The sequence below is a fragment of the Amia ocellicauda genome, chromosome 5, assembly GCF_036373705.1.
Source record: "Amia ocellicauda isolate fAmiCal2 chromosome 5, fAmiCal2.hap1, whole genome shotgun sequence".
Taxonomy (NCBI): Eukaryota; Metazoa; Chordata; class Actinopteri; order Amiiformes; family Amiidae; genus Amia; species Amia ocellicauda.
Window position 1 is genome coordinate 43,526,962 of NC_089854.1, and position 14,366 is coordinate 43,541,327.

General features: G+C 37.8%; 1 protein-coding gene across 3 annotated transcripts in view; it reads right to left on the reverse strand.

Moving 5' to 3' along the window:
* lrmp (lymphoid-restricted membrane protein) overlaps positions 1–14,366 on the reverse strand; it is a 30,263-nt gene that overhangs the window by 2,541 nt on the left and 13,356 nt on the right. For 2 of the 3 annotated variants that reach the window (XM_066705348.1, XM_066705346.1), the window contains exons 17-34: positions 13,206–13,320; positions 12,643–12,760; positions 10,965–11,023; positions 9,467–9,575; positions 8,837–8,978; positions 8,034–8,103; positions 4,868–4,908; positions 4,686–4,753; positions 4,416–4,556; positions 3,261–3,358; positions 2,657–2,741; positions 2,367–2,430; positions 2,047–2,074; positions 1,637–1,777; positions 1,177–1,311; positions 856–1,003; positions 382–425; positions 155–223 (exon numbers count right to left, since the gene is read on the reverse strand). In XM_066705348.1, coding sequence (XP_066561445.1) covers positions 155–223; positions 382–425; positions 856–1,003; positions 1,177–1,311; positions 1,637–1,777; positions 2,047–2,074; positions 2,367–2,430; positions 2,657–2,741; positions 3,261–3,358; positions 4,416–4,556; positions 4,686–4,753; positions 4,868–4,908; positions 8,034–8,103; positions 8,837–8,978; positions 9,467–9,575; positions 10,965–11,023; positions 12,643–12,760; positions 13,206–13,320 — 1,675 coding nt within the window. The remainder of the gene's footprint in view (positions 1–154; positions 224–381; positions 426–855; positions 1,004–1,176; positions 1,312–1,636; positions 1,778–2,046; positions 2,075–2,366; positions 2,431–2,656; positions 2,742–3,260; positions 3,359–4,415; positions 4,557–4,685; positions 4,754–4,867; positions 4,909–8,033; positions 8,104–8,836; positions 8,979–9,466; positions 9,576–10,964; positions 11,024–12,642; positions 12,761–13,205; positions 13,321–14,366) is intronic. The other variant, XM_066705347.1, reaches the window with a different exon arrangement.

Sequence of the window (14,366 nt, forward strand, 5' to 3'; positions counted from 1 at the left end):
AAAACAATGTTCATCATTTTCTTTTTACAAACAGCCTTCTTGTGGTACAAGTACAACTTGACCGTACATGTAGTGATCATCGAAACATTCCTTTTGAGATAAGTGATAAAAGTGTGCAGCATGTTGACATTCCTTAGCACATGAGACAACTCACCATTTCAAAATGAGCAGCAGCTCCAACATTTCTGGGTATAGCAGCAATGCTCACGCGACGTGCCGACTGCTGGGAGGTGAAAGTCGGAGGGACAGGAAAAGCAACAAAAATGTTTTCAATGAATATGCAAGCTTCTTATATGTACATAAACATTTTTGCAAGAGTCTAAGGGCAAATGAAAAATTGTATTTTAAGGGGATCTAACAAAAAACATGAATCTGACTTACTTTATAGTACTGAGATCCTGAATTCTTCTTGCTTCGGAGATCATCTGGGGAAGATTTTGAGTAATACTGATTATTTCTGTAGCATCTTTAAATAATATATATACACACACACACATATCTTGTATTTGAGTCAGGCCACAAAGGGCAATCATACATGACTCTTGCTCAGTTAAGTGTTAAACAGCAATGTTTTCTTATTAGAATTACATAGAAAAGGAAGTGATGAATGTTAAACTTAACTCAAATTAAACATTTGCAGATTTAGTTCTTACAGGGAACTATGAGAAGCTGCTTCATTTGATTACCATCTATACATGGTGCTCCAAGAAAAAAAAAAACATCTGTCAAATATCACTTTTTTTTTTTTTTTTAACACAGGAACTATAGATTGGGATGGCAGATCTTGCCCAACGACCTCCGTATACGGCATAAAATGAAAGGATAAACAAGCCATAACTAGTTAAATCTCTTTACCTCTGTCTGTATAGGATCCAAAAGATCTTTCATTCTGGACGATGGTCCCTTTGAGTTCCAGTAGTTCATCGTGCTCCTTTCTGTACATTCGCTTCAGATTGTCAACATGCTGGATCATAATCTCAATAGCCTTACCGACACGATTCTCCTGAAAACAGAGACAAGTTAATAAAATCCTCACCACCACCACCAAGTCACGTAGCTAAATCCTATCTAATTATCTCCCGTTTTTCCATTTTTTAAATCTTAAACATTTAGCCGCTGGGTTGTAGCAATAATAATCATTATAACAAGAGGCTGTGGAAAGATTTCTCCGATCACCTGATGAATTGCTCCCAGCATTTCTGATCTGCTGGAGACTCTGGTCATGGACTGGACTAGAACCTCTAAATTATCTCTCAGCCTCTGGATAATCTCCATTGACTGGTTATCTTCTTCACAGAGGGGCACAAGGTTCTGGGGAGAAAAGCACAAGTATCACTCATCACTGATTGAAAGGAGCAAACTGCTCTCCATTTATAATACATTTATGAATCCATACTCCTTAATGGAGATCCCCAGCAGTCAAGCATTGAAAACAAAATGGCTGCTTGGGTTAATTTTGTATTCCAGTGGTTCATAGGGGATATTAGTATTTGTATCACTAAACATTACTGCAGACGTAAACTGTGCAATTGCACTGTTTTCATATTTGGTAAAAGTAAGCTATCGGTCACAAATACCCTTAAAGTATCTGGCCGGTATCTACCCCCCTTACTGGAAAGATTTACATGCCTCTCACCTCCAATAAAGCTTTGCAGTTGTCAATCTCCTTTTTCAGGTTTTCTTCGGCTAGGTCCCTGGACCTCTGCTCCAACCGGAGTCGCTTCTCCAGAGTGAACATGTCGCATTTAAACCCCAGAGACAAACGGTCAAACTCGGACTGAGAAGAGAGAAGCCATGCTGTAGGAATCCACAAGTTTGACAGAATTGTAGCCGTGTGACAATGGCAACAGGAAACTGATACGAATAAATTAGATATTACACAGGTGTTATTCAACATCAAGAAACCCCACCCATCTTATTTAATCTGATATTTAATAAAAGCATTATCCACATTAATTCTCAATTGACAAGTATTGCACATCTGTCCTCAGTTTTACAATGTATTAGTCAGTCTGACAAAGACATTAAATGTAAAAACCAGCTCACCTCAATTGCCTTTTCATCAGCAGAGAAACTAGAGAGCAAGGAAAATATATACATTTATCTTTTAGGGAAAAAACAGCTAGATAAGCCACTAGATCTCTACTTCCATAATATACATTGCTAATTTTATATATATATATATATATATATATATATATATATATATATACACACACATACATACATACATACATACACACACACACATATATACATATACACACACACACACACACACATACATACATACATACACACACAATCTAAAAGTATACGAAGTTATAGTAACTCATGCAGATTTTAGAAGTGGGATATCCACTTACATGTTTTTTTCCACAGCCACAGATTCATCGTTCTGCTCCTCTGTATTCTTGGTAGGAGTACCAGCTAGACATCGGAAATGAAAAGTTTTAGAATGAGATTTGTGTAAAGAAATATCACCTGTCCCCCAAGCAAACACAACTGTGGTTTGGCATAGGAAAAGGGTTAGGTGCCTGTTTTTAACATTAACACAAGATCACACTAACAGTCCCAATCAAATCTGTTTACTTTGAATTGCACCAACATGTTTTGAGGTCAGCAAGCGGACCTTTACAAGGCTCGCAAAACCTACCTTCTTTTTTGGAACTATCAGTCGATTCACTCTGTTCTTCCTGGGCGTTGTGTTCTTTGATGGCTTCCATATTTCGAGACAGTTCCTTGACAAAATGAATTGGAGTAGTCATAATATAATGGTAATGGGTCTTTGTTTAACTACAGGAAGAACAAGCGTCATTTGCGTTCATTTTCCACTGAAAATAAAGTGAACTTCAACAATTTGTGACCCTCGCGAGAAAAAGATCCACTCTTGCGCCTCCATCAGGAGTGGGTAAAGTGATGCAGAAAAAAAAAAAAACTTTCAAACTGCAAACTACAATCACAACTCCTTTCAACAAATGGATCCCTGAATTCAGCCGTAGTACCCCTCGGCTCTTACCATTCACCATTCAGGAAAAATCCTGCTGTACAGCTAGTTCAGGAAGTTATCAGCTTAACGTCTATTTTTCCTTATCGAGTTGCAGCTGTTTGAGTCCCTCCTGTATTCAGTATATGTGAGACAGTATAGGTCTCTAACGAGTACAGAGGCTTCACTGGTTAAAGCTTTGAATGTAATAATGCTACACCTAATGTATCACCTACAGAATAAAAGGGAAATAAGTATAGATTAGGTTTCTCACCAGGTGTTTTTTAAATTTACTTCTTGGGGTTAGTGTGTCCTTTTTTGGCACAACTCCACAAGGGCCTTGGTTTCCAGTGACTGGAGACAGAATCCCATCTGTAACATCAGCAAAACAAAGATGAAAACAATATGAAAAAAAGAAAGCAAAGGAACTACAGTGCAAATGTATATTACAAGTTTTTCTATTTATTATTTTGCATTAGCTGTATGTGACTGAAGACCTAACAGTTCTTCCTCCTAAAAGTGCAATGACAAAAACGCTTTCACAGCTCCTCACACACCAGGAACTAACTCTTGCAACTTGTGGTATAAGTGACTAGAGGGAAAACACACATTGAGCAACACTGTAGAGGAAGTGGTAGTAGACGCGTACAAGGGACACGTTCAGTCATCAGGTTTACTGAAAGCTAAAACTTTCCTCCCATCACAAAAATCACAAATGTTTGTCCGTCTTCTCAAATCCAAGATCCTAGCAGTGACGATTGATTGGGTCAGTTTTACACTTTCCAAATTAAGACTTGTACTGAAAATGGTACCAGAGGAAAATCGCCCTTTCATCTGACAAGAGCAGTACTGCGATCTCAGTAAGTGCGATCTTGTGAAACTCGTGGAATTCAGTGGTTGCACTTTTTCATTCTGAAGTAATGTTAATATCCATCAAGAGTGATGGCAAGGAAATTCAAAAGCAATTTGATTGTAGCCATCAGTGTGATGATTACATTTAATTTCAAATTTTAAAACATTCGTACATTGGAGCCTTGACTTCAAATGAGATGCTTGTTTAAAAAATTATGCTGAAATAATATTGTGCTAGAGGAGCAAAGCCTATGTTCAGACTCCAAGCCATGAATCTTCAGAGAAGTCTACTTTGGCCATGAAGCATTTTTAATGGCACCCATTATTTCACTAGTAAAGTTCTCAATGAAGACTAACATTCAGTCAGGCTACACACAAGCAGGTTCCAAATTCATACATACCACATCTGCGTCATATGAATGATAGGATGAACTTTGCGCCTTTCGTTTTCCAAAGACACAGTGTATATCAAGTCGTATATCGCATGACAACTTAAGTCCATTATCAGTAAACACACAAAAAGACCTCCAAGAAAAAAAAAAAATATATTCAGTAAAGAATTCATAAAATAAATAACCTGAGAAACTTGTGCTCAACGAGGCCGTCTTGTTTACATCTTGAACGCTCTCGTTTTCCGTCGTGCAGCTCTTCTCGCCGGCAGGGATCTGGAGGGCACTTCCCCCGGAGCGTTTAACATTTTCCCCCTGTGACGCACCATCTACCTCGGCCAAGAGCAAAACATTTTTTTTTATTTTTTTTATTCGAGACGCCTCCTGTAAGAACTTCCCCTTGGAGGGTGGCCAGCAAGTCAGTCAGTTGGTTGAACTTGAACACCACTTCCTCTCACCTGACATATCAGACAGCACTGGAGACACCTGATCCGGCTCCTGCACAGACACACTCTCCTGATTGTCACTGGAGAATCAATGACGAGAGAGAGATTACATCACAGGAAGGTTCAGTTCAATCACATACTGTAGCAAACCCTTCTCAAATCAGCTACCCCAGGCTACAGAGAAATGTACATACCTGTCTGATGTCACTGAGCTCACAGGCAAGGTAGGCAATTCCTGAAGACAAAAAACAATTGGGATTTACTAATGAATGTAAATGCACCCCCCCCCCATACTTCTTACAGTCAACACCAAAGATCAAAATCTTTTACAAGGAGGTCACGTGTGTTTTAAATAGAATTAAAAATATTGCTTACACAAACACTATGCTTATATGTATTCACCCCCCCTTGGACATTTTCACTTTTTGTTGCGTTTTGATGCATTATGATTTTTTTCCCTCTTTTGATCTACACAACTTACTACACACTTTCAATGTGTGAAAATATAGGTTGGGGGTGAAAAAATAAATTATCAATATAAACCTGAAAAGTGTTCATTAGAGAAGTATTAACCCCCTTCACTTTGACGCTTCTAAATAAGGTCAGGTGCAACCAATTGCCTTCAGAAATGGTTCACAATTTCCCAGCTTTTGCCCCTTAACTTAATACACAGTTTAAATACACCAATCTCTAAAGTTTCTACAGCTGGGGAGTATATTCACATTCAAAGAAAATATATATTATAACCATTTATACCATTTCATATTATGTCCATCCAGTGGTAGAAATGGGCCAATATACAAAGGTATGCCATACTGGCACATCTCATAAATACCAAATGTATGCTGTACATCGAAAAAGTTTATACATTTAAAATATATTTAAGAAAAAATGGCAGCCCTATTATTCATTGTAAAAAAATAATAATAATTAAAAGAAAAAAAAAAGTATAGTAGTTATAGTGTTGCACTTTATAGTAGTGCTGTGTTTCCATGGCAATGTGCCGTCTCCATAACTCAAGCCTTCTTCGTGCGCAAATGCTTACATGCATTGAAAAACTATGTACTAGATTGATTTTTCAAGTGAGAGAACCGGAAAAAAATCAAGTAATGGATCGATTTGTTATTAAACAACCAAAACTAGTGGAGGATATATACAAGGTTCCTGCATCTGTGGATGATGAAGGAAGAAACATGATGAAGGAAGAAAACAAAATCAACTTGGCTAATGTGAGCAATCTTCTTTGAGGGAGAGAACAAACGTCGACTGACACTCATTAATGCAAATTAATCTTGCGGTGGACATTTTCTTAGTTACTAGAACAGTGGTTGGAGATAAAAAAAAAGAACATGATTTAATGATAGTGATTTAATGTAAGCACAATTTAACATCTTAAAAACACATTAACTAGTATATAATAGGCATTTCTATTTTTTATTTTTGTTAAACTTACGTTAAAATATAAAATGAAAAACTTTATTCTCTCTCTCAGATGCGAAACAGTTAACACAGGACTTTCCACACGGGTACTTTTGAATTTCCATTTCGACCACTGTGTCCATATATTAAAAGCATATGTCCTAAGTGATACTAGCATTTGTAGTGTACAACAACATTCAGATGCAAATAAGTCCTCATAATAAAATAAATCGAAAACTGCAGTGCAAGCAAACTAAAGATTTTCAAACACCTGCTCATCCCAGTACAGTGCAAAGTAGTGCAGCCTTGGTAACCAGAGTCATTACTGCTATTTACAATAGGATCTTTATATATAAAAAAACACTTAAAGATCTCTCTACTTTTATTTTACCATTGTGTAAATTTGCAAAATTCAAGCACTGAAATTAAGTGGGGGCTTCATCAATATTTTGTTACTCTACTTCAAGAAAACTTTATCCATTAGTCATAATATGAGAATGACCACAACAACCCAAAACAAACACTGGAAATGTCAACTTCTAGCATAAAGCGTTTGCTTAAGTTAGAAATACCGTTTTACTTATTTTAAAGAATATTATAGTGGAATCCAGATGTATATCTATACAGTGTGAGATGGTGCTATATTACAGTCTAAGCACCACACTTTGAAACACTTAAGCATGGGAATGGAAACTGCAGCAGGAGCGGGGCCTCTTAAGCAAACTATTCGCAATTATGTGAGACTTTTAGGATAAAAGGGCGTCTAGGATAAATCCACAGACAAACCACGAACACAACCAACACCCATTTTCTTCTGTATTTTTTATAAATTCAAGTACACTAATTACTCCCATAAACATGATTTGAAGCATTTGCTAAAGCTTACATTGAATAAAATACAATGAGTACCATTTCAAAAAACAAAACAAAAACATTAAGGATCTGATTAATTTGGTAGAGAATTCCTACGTTTCCTACAGTATACATTTATATAACATGAATTGCCACAACTCCCTGCTATCTCAAAGTTGCTAAATTACAGGCATCTGATTAACCAAATAAAATACCAGTGCTGAATTATGCTCAGTTCTAAAATTCCACCTGCAATGAATATTTATGCTTATACGATACACTGAAAGAGCAAACCAGCCTGCTGAAATTATTCATTTTTCCCTGGTTTGCAAGCTTTAGACAAGTGCTTTGTTTCCTAGGGGAAGTCTTTAGGAAATCCTTAGAACTGCAGGAAAGGCAACGTTCAAAACTGAAATCATTTAACCTTCGAATCCTCTTCGAATTCCCCACATTCCCCTCTCCAGTCTCTTGAGGGCGTGCTTTATGTTTTAAACTTATTCACATCTATCCCGCTTAGCCAGTTCTCTGCTAACAGTCTCTGAAGACACTGTAGCCTTGAAGGAGTTGAGGCTCTGAAGCAACCCTGGAGACTCAATATAGACCTCAAAGATATTCTTACTATTGCAGTTATCCAAACTACTCCCTGCACATGATGCATCTTATTCAATTAAAATAAGTACATACATAAATACCCTATTTAACTAGACAACATAGCAGAGGTATACTGTAAGGCATCAATGAAATCGCTAGGATTTTGGTAAAGAAATTGCACAGCCGTGTTCAGCAAGAAACACTGCAGTACAGTAACAGTGTAGGAGAGGACAGACTCTTCTGCCTTACCTTAGCAAGCTTCACTCAGCTCTTGTCCGGTAGATTTTTCTATGATATTTCCATGAACCCCCAAATCAATATTTTGAAACAAAATACATCAAGAAAAATTAAAAAATAGATAAGTGTGATACAATAAGGTAGCTTGTTACTGTAACAAGGAAAAAAAGAAAGAGGAAGTTCTGAAACACACAACTCAGCACAGCTATGACAAGTAAAATAAAGGAAGCTTTCCCCTCAGATGTACTTCCTGAACACTACCTTCATGTCGCTCATGCTGAATAGAGTGGAGACGTCTTCAACTTGCACACCAACTGACAGTGTCTCGCAGCTGCAGGGAAAAAGCACAAAATTGACTGATGAGGATGAACTTGTGTGTGTGTGTGTGGGGGGGGGGGATCTCTTCCTTAAAATTAACCAAACTTCCTGAAAAAGTATTTTCCAGTTCAATTGTACAGTCTGGCATCAGTCTTCTGCAAAAGGCTTTTAAGGGATCAGTAAAGTTCAGGGAAGCTGTGAGGACCACAGTTCTAGCTCAGAGATCAGCGTATGCAAAGCTGCTCCTGCTAAAATGAAAAACCACAGCAAATCGATGACAATGAGCTCCCACAAGCACACCCTAAGAGAGAAAATACTGCTTTGCATTGCAAAAAGCTTGGGCATTTCCACAGATGGGAAAATAAGTAGGATGGTGTGAACATTGGACACACAATATGATGCAAGCTTCACGAGGCCACCTAAAATCTAGATACCTACAAAGAGGATTAAAAAGTGGTGTTCAATTAATCGATTTGAAAACGTACTACACGATCAATGCAACCTGGGTAAGGGAGTCTGCTAACAAATAATAAATAAAATCAACATTCATTAATAGTCTTATTTGATTCGGATTTTCCCGAGAAAATCGAAGCATATTGTGCAATTCAGACTTTTTACAATCAGCAAATAATTCTTAGCCAGCTTGAAAGCGTACAGTGATTTTGTGTTGTGTGGTCTCACCCTGGCCTAGGCCACGCCACCAAGCGCCTGCCTTTCGCCATTAGATATTGGCGCCATTTGCTCACCTGCTGATTTTAGATAGTGTCTTCTCCACGGTTGGATGTGGTTCAAATAACTGCTTGATGCTCCGAAACACAGATCCTAGCCTTTTTGAGCTTTGTGTTTCTAGTCTTGGGCAAATATGCAGAAGGTCCAAAGTCAATGCATCTGAAAGAAAGTCATTGAAATGTTTCAGGTTAATTAAACTCAAACACATTCAGGACTAACTGCTTAATAAGTACATATGACATTACTTAAATGGAGAAGTGTTTAATTAAGTGACTGCACTTGGTGTCTCATATTGTATTCTCACTGGCCAAACAGAAGTGCACTTACCTCTGAAAAGAGCACAAGAGGAGGGCTTTTCCTTTAGAAATTCAGTACAAAAGATTGATAAAGAATTACCAAAGACATAGAAAGCCTATATAATTGGACAAATTGATGTGAGGACGAAAGGCACAGTAATGGTCAAAAACTGTGCTATACCCCTAGCAATAGGGATAGTGACAACTCAAGCAAAATATTGGCCATTGCTGTAGTCAAAATAAACTACCATAAAGAGATACATTTTGCATTTTTGCTTCTGGAAAGAGAACCAGGAAAAAGAGCATGCTGAACACCACAAGCAAACTAAGTACAGATCATGGAAAGCTTACCAAAAAGTTGGGTATACGAGCAAGAGTGAACCACAGACATGCAGTGTGGACCCTGGACGGCATTGTGGTCGCTTTCTCCAGCCCTTGAGAATCTCCACCAGATGTGTTCCTACAACACAAATGCAACACAATGATAACTGCTGCATTTGCCAAGATAACACTTACACAGACCTTTGCCATTCTTAAAAAATAAAATAAAAAACAAACTATAATAGTATTGCACCAGCACAAGATCTGATCACGTGTTAAACAATTAAGTACTAGTAAGGATTTATACATACACACTCTCACACACACACACACACACACACACACACACACACACACATTGTGCAACATATTTTTCAGTTTCTGTGAAGCACATATGATGGTTAATTTATTAGAATACAAAGCAACCTCTGAAACCTAATTCCTTGGAGGTTGTGCTAAGACAGGAAGCAGCAGACCAATTCCCAAACACTGGAATCAGAATCACATAGTGACCAAAGCAATTGCATTTTCATAAAATTTGTTTAGCAAATCCTTCCCCTGATGCAATCTGTCAAGGCCATTTCAAGGACATTTATACCAGGAGAACTCTACATTATAACAAAATACATAATGTATGGAATAATGAAAACACTGAAAACTGTAAGTCTTTCTATAACTATAGACCGATATAATGAATACAATATGAAAAACTTATCCTGATCATTCAGTACTTATGGAATATTTTGCTCATTTTGTGGGAAGTCACATGGAAACACAGGTCAAAGGACAAGAGATCTCTAATTCTGGCACCATTCTGAGCTTCTCAAATCTCTATGGCCATCGCACTAAACAGAGATGGGTGTGGATGTTATTATCCATAGAGCACAGCTTTTTCCTGCCTAGTTCTGTTTTTTGCCTGTGTTCAGGAAAGAAGCGCTTCTTAAATCTGTCAGCATCGTGGATGCGCTCAAACACAGGAAGTGACATATTTGGTAGCATCACAGCCCCCCAAAAAAGGGTAGGATTTAAATTATTTATGACACATGAGGCCAAGGTAGCAGATGTAACTGCGGTTGTGTGTGCTCCATTTTGTGCTTAGTGTTTTGACACACTTGAATGATCTCTATGTCAAGGCTACCATTTTAAAAGCCAGAGGACTAGCATACATGAAATTGGAAAACAAATCAACAGCAAGGCATTGTGCAACTGAACAAAAAGTTTATTTAAATAACCCAGCCTGAAATCTTACAGTACATCTACATATTAAGAAGTGCAACCTATGCTGCGGAGACTTTACATCATACAGGTAAACTCCTGACAAGGGCTTGCATTACTTGTTTTGCATTACTTTTTCTTTTAGAAGATATTTTCAATACAGTATAATTAAACCTTACTTTAATGTTGTTTGCTTTTAATAAAACACTCTGGAACTGCACTGGCTCATAAAAAAAATTAAACCCGGAAACAGGTGTTGTAAAGAATTAAACTGTAGCCTAAAAGAAACCTGACCATTACACACACAACCTACCTCGTCAATCAATCCGGGATGCTGTCTTTTATGCTTTTGGGTCAGTGTATTTTCAGTTCCTGGAAAGATATTTTATTAAACAAAATACAATGCATTAAGTGGAGCTCCTCTCACAATCACAATGCACCTCAATTTTACATGTCTGGTATAAAAATCGAATGAGTTTGCTTTAAAAAGTAAAAAAAGGTGAACATTTCATAAGGTTAACAAATCTCAGGGCTTCTGAGCTGACCTCACCTCAAACTAACATCAAAAATCACATTTTTACATTGGCATCACATAGCGACTCAAGTGGAGAGGTTTGTACTTCTTGATCCCGTGGCGTTTTGCTGTTTTCTCCATAGAAGGCAAGTAGTGCCAGAGTAGAAACCAGCTTCAGCCTCCACACATCGTTGGGTTTCAAGGATCACTTGCTATTCCATTACCCTCTGGCTAATCCACTCTTGTGCAAAGGCCAAGAGACACAGACTGTCAATTCCATTGCCCGAGTTGCTAACCCAGAACAACTGGAAACATCATGGGTTTTGAAAAGCAATTAGCTCAATAAAATGCACATGCAGCACTACACATTTAATTAACTAAATCAATTTATTTATTTTGTCATTTCTATAAAATCTATATTTTGTGTATACCCCCAATTGATTATTATGAAGTTAATGCTATTAGATGTAAAAAGAAACTAACCAAAAAAAGGCCAGCATGAGAAAAAGCTGAAAACCGATGCATCTGTGCCCAAAATCCCCACTTTATAACTATAGTGAGCTAGAATGTGAAAGTTTTTGCTAATCCAAAAAATTGCAAATGGGGTGAACAATAATTATGTAATCTTCACATTTTAAAGGAGAAAGTTCTACCTTCTTTGAAAAACACAAATTAGTCATCATTCATCACATTAAATGAATTAAGGTTAAAGGGTAAATATTCAGGAAATAGATTAAACAAAGAGGAACCTGCCATTTAGTGCAAACATATCAGCGCACTCTTTTGAACTAGTGAATTATAAAAATAGTTATCTTTGGTTTATTACTTTGCATTGTGCGTCATTTCAAGATTCATTTGAGGCGATTTAAAAACACCAGACAGCAACAAAACGTTCTGATCATGTAGGGGCTACATTGCACTACAATTAAAATAAACATGTTTGATTAAGTATTAAAATGAAGTGTGCTTTTAATAGATAATTTGGTATTAGCTGGAACAATTGCACTAAAAGCCAACTTCTCCTTTATTTAAAATCATATTATTTCCGAATCTTTACATTCACACAGTGATAGAGAAAAAACATACCTGCTTATCAGCCATGTGTGACAGAGACCTCATTACTTAAGGCACTCAAAGCTTAGCAGCAACAAAGTTAGTCTATTCTCAACAGTTTTGTAATATTAGAGTCAACCAATTGCATTTCTGTTGGTGCGAAGCAGAACTTTTTGGTTTCATGGTGGAAAGATGAAAGACGTTTCACTTGCAATTTGGTCCAAATGACACAGAACAAATGCAACCTGTAGTCTGTACATTGCAGACCTTTAATTAATTACTTTGGTAAAGTAATACATGGGAATTCTACTTATTTTCCCCAATAACTCATTTTAAATGCAGAAATCTCATCAGACCAGGTCACTAGAAACTACTTCCTCCCTGTGATTTTGCTATAAAGATCCATCTGAGGAACAGCACTTACCCTGATGGGCTTCCACTCGGCAAAGTTCTCCACAGCTCCCAGACACAGTGCCTGCTTTCCCTAGTTTGTATCTCCGTGAAGACTCCTCTGTCCAAGGCAGTGCTGTTGACTCTGCAATCTGAATGTACAGCATGAAATTGCGCTCAATAATTCAGAAAATAAACCTTAGGTTCTTATAACCTTTGCTACCTTTCATACTACCTCTCTAGAAAAGGAAAAGCCATCATCTTACATTCATGACTGTTTTGCTATGCCTATAGCTACTTGCTTAAAAAAAATAATAAAAAAAAAATATATATATAAATATTCAGTTACATATCTGTAGTAAGAAGCGGGGTTTTTTTTTTAACCCCCCACCAAATAATAAATAAATGCAAGCTGTTTAAGTTCAGTAACAGAACCACCCACATACACCACCTACTCAAACAGCTCTCAACATCCTTCTAAAAACCCTTCTGCCGGTCGAGTTATTCTACTCGAAAGAACGCTCTTCTGGGAGGGGAGACGCCACGTTGGAGAAATTCCCATCTGAGGCACAGGTAAGTCCAAGACTCCCACTCTACCTGTGGCAGTTGGCTCTCGGTCTGGGAAGCCACCTCTCTGAATTTGTGCTGCAGTCGCTCTTGCAGTTTGTCTGCCTCCTGTTGCAGCTGCTTCTGGCCCTCCAGCTCTTGAAGTCTGTGAAGTGAGACAAAAACCACACAAGCGGACTGACGTTTAAGAAAGGCCCAACACCTGGGCATCAACCCCCCTGCCCTCTCACTGCAGTTCCGCAAGCAGCGATCCTCACTAAACCAAAGCGTCCGCGCGAGTGCGTGCGTGCGTGGACATACAGACACAGACACACACACACACACACACACACACACACACACACACACACACACACACACACACACACACACACACACACACACACACACACACACACACACACACACACACACACACACACACAATATCGAGTTTAAGAGTGAAAAAACAGAGGAGGGGAAAGCTGTTTTTAATGCATAAAATTGTTCTGTTGGTTGAGATCTTTGTTCAAATCAGCAGGACCCAACAGCCTGCTTTTAACGGTGAGATCGTAAGTTTGGCTATTCACGCTGTGAAGGTGAAGAACATTTTGAATGAATCCAACAAGAGGTCTGGTTTTAGTATTCATCAGGGGAAATCTTTACATTTCTTTTGGTTGGTTATAAAGCAGAGCAAGGCTACAGAATTGGAAGATAAGCCTGCTTAAAACATCATAGAGAGATGAAGACAGTTACAGTTCGGTCGAGACTACAGCATCCTTGGCCTGCCGAACATAACCAGAACATGAAAGGTTAGCTAAACCAAAAAATAAATAAAAGACAAATTTCTAAAGCGGAATTACATTTGTGAAGACCCTTTAGGAACAGAATTGAATATGGCTCATTTATGGATGTGGTCAATTTGTTTTCTCTCATGAGACAGAGCCGGAAACTACCAAGTTACTCAGCAACCAGAGCTGTGAATCACAGGACAGAGTTAGTTTTGTTGGTGTTTAAAAAAAAAAAAAAAAAAAAAAATGCATATAATTATCAGGGTGGATATGATAAATACATAAAAGAAATGTCAAACACTTGCAGTTGAAAGGGCTCATCTAGTTTATCTTGTAAAACATAAAAGAACGGATGTCAGCTGTGAGGAAAGCAAGAAGTGTGATTAAAATGTACAAAGTGTGATATTTTCTGCCGTTTATA